General features: G+C 50.4%; 1 protein-coding gene across 1 annotated transcript; it reads left to right on the top strand.

The window, feature by feature from the left end:
- The first annotated feature begins 929 nt into the window (after positions 1 to 929).
- On the top strand, positions 930 to 6,041 carry RNASEH2A (ribonuclease H2, subunit A). The gene is made up of 8 exons (XM_006874259.1): positions 930 to 1,116; positions 1,293 to 1,364; positions 1,496 to 1,622; positions 1,753 to 1,840; positions 4,471 to 4,608; positions 4,716 to 4,803; positions 5,676 to 5,799; positions 5,909 to 6,041. Exons 1-8 carry the CDS (start codon positions 990 to 992, stop codon positions 6,039 to 6,041), a joined length of 897 nt encoding a protein of 298 aa, XP_006874321.1. The 5' UTR covers positions 930 to 989.
- Positions 6,042 to 6,354: the final 313 nt, after the last annotated feature.

The raw sequence follows: 6,354 nt of genomic DNA on the forward strand, positions 1-6,354 counted from the left end.
GGGGAGAGTGGAAGAAGGGCTGTGTGGGGCGGCAACACCAAACCCAGACATGTGACCCTGAGAAGGGGCAGAGAAGGTGAACCCCTCTGGAGTAGTCCCAGAGAAGTAAAAAAAGAAAGGCAGCAGGGGACCGGAATAATGGGGAAGATGTGGAGGAGTAAACTGGTGTCTTGAGTAAGGGCATTAGCCTGGTGAAGGGTGATGGCAGAAAACCGATAACGGTCGCAGACTAGACTAGGGGGCTGGAGCCTTACTGAGATTGCGGTAGAGAAGAAGAGCGGTGGGAGTCTGCGGGAGAGAGAGAACATAACCTTGAGTCCGGGAAATGAGCCTCCGTGGTGAGTGAGACCAGGAGTACGAGATCGTAAACTGGGTGGAACCTGGTGGGGAAGTGGAGGAGAGATTCAGCTTACAAAGGGTTGGAGGTAGGGATCCTGCAGGGAGCAGGCAGAGATCCCAAATACGAGTGAGCAACCGAGACAGTAAGGGTGGGACCCCGAAGTCTGAGCTCAGGCAGGAGCGGCAATACCTAATTCAGGGCGCTTAAACTTTAGGGGTGGGCAGCAATCCCGTGATAAAGGCCTGAATCCAAGTGGGGAACCTAGTGATGGGGAGACCCTTGTTTTGGAAGGATACAGGGCCGGGTTCTCCATGCCTTGATTCAGTTTTCCATTTTATTTCCCTTTCGGACCATCAGCTTCTCTGGGAGGGGATCTGGAGCCCGCCGAACGGAGGTTGGAAAGTGGTCCAGTCCACCTGGTTCTTCACCACAAGCACTTTGCGGTCGATCTCAAGAACTACAATTCCCAGGAAAGTGCGCGGCAGTGGCGTCGGCGTCGATTGCGCAAGCGTCAACTTCGTCGAGGGCGTGTCTTGTGCACCGATTGGTCGGTAGCGGGAGCCGCTGAACCCGCGCCAGATGTGCGCGGAAGACTGAGCTTGCTGCTTTCATCCTTGCGGCTGTCGGTGGCTGCAAAGGCGAAGAAAGCATGGATCTTAGCGAACTGGAGGAAGACAATACAGGCCGCTGTCGCCTGAGCTCACCTGTGCCCGCAGTGTGCCTCAAGGAGCCCTGCGCCCTCGGCGTGGATGAGGCGGGCCGGGGACCCGTGCTGGGTGCGCTCCATGGGCCAGGGGTGGGAGAGGGCCATGATAAACGTGATGGCCTTGGCGTTGAACCCATGAGCCAAAACTGTGGTGATGATGGAACAGGGATGGGAGCTTTCGCGGGCTCGTTGCTTGGACTTGGGGGCCTTCCCCACTCCTGGAAATCTGACACTCCTCCTCCCTAGGTCCCATGGTCTACGCCATCTGTTACTGCCCCCTGTCCCGCCTGGCAGAGCTAAAGGCCTTGAAAGTGGCAGGTGAGCCTGGGGCATCGGGGGAGTACATCTGGGAAGGTGGTTCCAGGGTAGGTGCGGGGGCAAGTGAGAATTGGAGGAGGAGGGCAGGAACCGAGAGAAGCAGGAATCTTCTCTCCCAACCCTTCTCCCAGACTCAAAGACCCTGTCGGAGAGCGAGCGGGACCGGCTCTTTGCGAAAATGGAGAAGGACAGGGATTTTGTGGGCTGGGCACTGGACGTGCTGTCTCCAAATCTCATCTCTACCAGCATGCTTGGGCGGTGAGGGGTCCCCCCAGTGGCTGGGATGGAGGTGCAGCCAGCTCTATGGGGAGGGGAGTGAATAAGGAATATGTGAGGTCTGGCTCTGCTTCTGAAAAGGGGTTAACTAGGCTCTGCTCCTGCACCTCAGGGTCAAATACAACCTGAACTCCCTGTCCCATGATACGGCTGTTGGGCTGGTGCAGCATGCGTTGGACCAGGGTGTGAACGTCACTCAGGTAACTTCTAATGCCTGGGTTGCCCTCCTCTGATTAACTCTGGATGTTTTTAAGTGCCATGGAGTATGCTCTGACTCAGAGTAACCCTGTATAGAGTTTCTGAGGAGCAGCTGGTGGGTTTGAACCTTTGACCTCCTGGTTAGTAGCCCCATGCTTATCCTACAGCACCACATCAGGACTCGGGTAAAAAAAGTGCAGTCAGCAAGTTCAGCACCAGAAGCGTAGCAAGTGTTGGATGGTGTTACTGACTTCCTACCTCTGTCACTGCCTGAAATGTGTGTCCCATCACGGAGCAGTGTGGAGTCCTCAGTCCCACCTCCACCCAACCTAATCTGTCTTCCTAAAGACTCAACAGTCCAGATAAATTCCACTTCTGTTCACCTGCCCACAGCTTCCCTCCTAGCCCAGGACACCCCTAGCTGGACTCCTGCCCAAGCCTCCTTTCTGGTTTTCCCACTTTAAGTCCTGCTCCCCCTTCTATCTGACATTTGATTTACTAATCACTGGATTAAATCAGGAGAATTTACAGTTGAGGAGGGGAGCGATTAAGTTTTAGGGAGAAGCATAAATCCACATTGCATTAAGTGCACTGAGGCAAAGACCAGGCTATTTGGAGAGAATAACAAAAGGAAATATTTGAGGTTGGGACAGGAGGCCTCTCGCCAGGCTGGGCAAGTAGAGCTAACAAGGCAGCCTTGGATCAGACAGATTAGGGCCCTGCTCTTGGGGGTTCTGGGACTGATCAGAAAATTGGACAAGCAGCTGGTAAATAGCAGAATAAGGGTACCTTCTGAGAATGGTAACTTTCATGATTGTCACCTGCCCCTGCTACCTCCCTGATCTTAATTCTCAGCATTTTGCTCTGGTTTTGTGGCCTCCTATTGCTCTCCAGCATATCTGAGGTGTTCCCACCTCGAGGCCTTTGCTCTGGTGTTTCCCTGAGCACTTTTTCCTAGACATAACATGCGGGAAGCGCTTAACTCTGGGTGCTTGGCAAGGCCGCACTAAGAGGAGAGACATTATGCACGGCATATGATTCTCAAAAGCTGACCCCTATCTTCCCTTCAAGTTAGCCCTGAATTGACTTGTAAAAATATATAATTTGGCAATGTTCTCAGCTTTCACTATGAGTTTTACAAACCTTAGGAAAAACTAGCTTAGCAGCAATTGCTTTCAGCCTTGGTGGATTGAATACAAAGAGAAATTGTATAAATTACTCCTTCTCATAGAAAACCTAAGTAACTGCATTTGTGAGGCCACAAAAGCAGATATCATATTAGACTCAAGCTGACCTACCCCCATAAACCTCACCACATTCAGTCACTAGCTAGAATTCACAAACCCCTACATACAGACACCTGCATAAATAAGTAGACAATAATGAACTTAAATGAAGAATAGTTTTGACTTAATAATCTACACTTCTTGCAGCAAGTAGCCAAGTTGAGCTTTATGCCACATAGCTTCCAAGTGATTTAATGAATACCTTTATTATAAAAATAATACTACATTATGTAGGATAGAAAGTTTTAGTAGAAACAAGAAGAAACAGTTTTATCTCAGGCTGGGCAAGGAGATGAAGGTCAGTCTGAACATCATAGAAGTATTTTTGTCAAGGATGTCTAATGACCAGGTGCAAGAATGTTGTGACTAACTGTGTAATAATTCAAGAAATGATAAAAGTGTCAATGCATGTACTGTGTAATTTTAAGTATAAAAAATAAAGACTTGCTGGGCTGGGCAAGCAGAAGGAAGAAGAAAGAAAGGAGAAGGAAGCAGAAGGAACTAGCAGAGCCAGGGAAGGCAGAGCTAGGAGGAAGAAGTAGAGAGCAGGAGGGAGAAGGCAGAGAACAGACAGCAGAGAGCAGAGGGCAGAAGCAAGGGCAGAAGCTAGAGAGCATAGTCGGACAGCACAGCAAGTTGAAAAGCCTCTCGAGTTGTATTCATTTCTTCACCCAACGTTTCCCGTATTCGCTCATGTGTGGAGGGCAGGAACCCCCGCACATACACATGGCTTATTTGCCCACTTTATTCAGGTCTTTTTGAAATATTACCTTAGAGAGGCCTTCCTTGAATCTCTCTTGTTAAGTGGTGTTGAGTCAGTTCTGACTCATAGTGGCCTTACATAGGGTTTCTGAAACTCTAGATCTTTGGGAAAACAGAAAGTCTTATCTTTTTCCTGTGGAACAGCTTGTGGACTGGAACCGCCACTGACCCTTGTGGTTCACAGTCCACCAGGCTCCCTTGAACTTCCCGTACCACCTTTAAATTAGAACCCCTTCCATCTGTTCCCCTAAGATTTGTTGTTTGTTCTGTTTCCTGCTTGTGGTCCTTATCTGTTAGTCTGCTCCACAAGGGAGGGGTTTTTGTCTGTTGTGTCCTTGGCACCTAGCACAGCTGCTAGCACACTGTAGGTGCCCAATCAGGTGGTCATAGGAAGCCTCTTTGGGCGATGACGTTTAATGAAATCCCTGATACAAACTGGTAAGAAAGATCCAATCTAGGGAGGAGATGGAAGAAGAGTATGCTGGGCAGCAGGAACAGGAATGCAAAGGCCATGAGACTGGATCGTATACAGAGTTATTTTTCAGGGTGTTTGTTGGCCAAATGCACTCCTATCTCTGTGGCAGGTATTTGTGGACACCGTGGGTCTGCCAGAGAAATACCAGGACCGGTTGCAGCAGCGCTTTCCTGGGATTGAGGTGACGGTCAAGGCCAAAGCTGATGCACTGTACCCTGTGGTCAGTGCTGCCAGCATCTGTGCCAAGGTCAGTTTCCAGTGGGCTTGGGACCAGATTCCAGCATCCCCTTTGGAAAAGGACAGGCTGTGGTTGCTGTGGGGGAAGGAGATTTCAAGTGTCTGTCCTGCCTACAGGTGGCCCGAGACAAGGCAGTGAAGGACTGGCAGTTCGTGGAGAAACTGCCGGACTTGGATGCCAATTATGGTTCGGGCTACCCCAATGGTAAGCAGACTGCCCTGAGATAGCACCAGCAGCACTAATGCTAAGCCAGCCAAGGCTGAGCATGCTCCTGGAGTGTCTGAGGTTTTCTAAACTGGTCTGATAATCCCACTCTGTATCAGAAGTAGCTGAGACCTGGGGCATCACTTACCTACTGCCATACAGTTATTGTGTAGCAGTGCCGGCCTCCCTTCCCATTTTCCTGTCTCTTTGGAGCCCCAGTAAGGGGCTGAGACCCCAATTCACACATCAAAGGGGAAGGATTCAGCTGCTGTTCAAGCTGTAACTTGAGTCCTGGCCCCCTGAGTTTCCTCCAATTCTTAGGCTCAGTCTTGAAAGGAGGATCATGTCCCCTCTTCCCACTTTACACACTTATCAGAGCAGATAACAAGGTTCAGTGGCTGGGTTCAAGGAACCTTCCTATCCTTCTTGGAGGCCCATAGAGGGGCTGGCAGTGGGGTGGGGTTGGGTGGGGCAGCACAGCGAGTCTGCGATTAGAACTTGGGTGAAAGACCAAAGTAAGGAAATCGGGTCTGGGCAGAAGATGGTTTGGACAACGGTTTAGCACTTTTGTGCTCCTGGTAGATACCGTGCAATGCCAGACCCATGGGGGCAGCTAGGTCAACAAATGCTGATTTGATTACTGTTGTCCTTGGAAGGGGGGATGTCAGTGAGAGCCAGTGGTTATGTCCCTGAGCTGCAATTTGAGCAACTATTGGCCAGGCAAAGGGGGTGGCTGTCTGTGTAACGCTCTTGAGGCAGAAAGATGCTCAGTGGAGGGTGACTCTGAAAGGCAGAAGGAGGCCTAGATGTCAGGCTGAGGAGCTTGGACATTTTGGTGCAATTTAGGGACCATTGTCCACCTTGTCTCCCAGATCCCAAGACAAAAGCATGGTTGAAGAAGCACGTGGAGCCTGTGTTCGGCTTCCCCCAGTTTGTCCGGTTCAGTTGGCGCACGGCCCAGAGCATCCTGGAGAAGGAGGCGGAAGGTGTTATATGGTGAGTTCCCAGGTGCTGCTGTGGGCAGGGAGTGAGGTCTGGGTTTGACCCTAACTAGGAGCACTCGCTTCCCCGGGAGGCAGTCACTGTTGTTACCTCTCTCCCACAGGGAGGACTCCTCAGCAGAGGACCAGGAGGGCCTTGGGAGGATCACATCTTACTTTCTCAGTGAAAGCCCCCGTCGCCACACTCCTCACCGGTATTTCCAGGAACGTGGCCTGGAGTCAGCCAGTACCCTCTAAGAGCCAGGCAGCCCCCCTTGACCTGTGTCCCCCTTCCCTCGTTTGTGATTAAAACCAAAGCCTAGTGTAGGGTTTGTGCTTTGAGATGGAGATGGAGTAACTGGTGTGCTCTGTGGTTGGAGGGACCCTTTGGGAAGTGAAACAGGGTAGGCATTGGTTGAATGGTTTTATTTTGCTTAAAAATAAATACACTTAAATGATCGTGTACATTATTCTTTATAATGAATCAAATGGAACTTAGTGATTATTCCAAATGGTTATCCAAAGATCTTCCTCATTTTCTTTACACCACAGAGTCTTCTATTAGTAATGC

This window comes from Chrysochloris asiatica, unplaced genomic scaffold (assembly GCF_000296735.1).
Source record: "Chrysochloris asiatica unplaced genomic scaffold, ChrAsi1.0 scaffold00268, whole genome shotgun sequence".
Lineage (NCBI taxonomy): Eukaryota > Metazoa > Chordata > Mammalia > Afrosoricida > Chrysochloridae > Chrysochloris > Chrysochloris asiatica.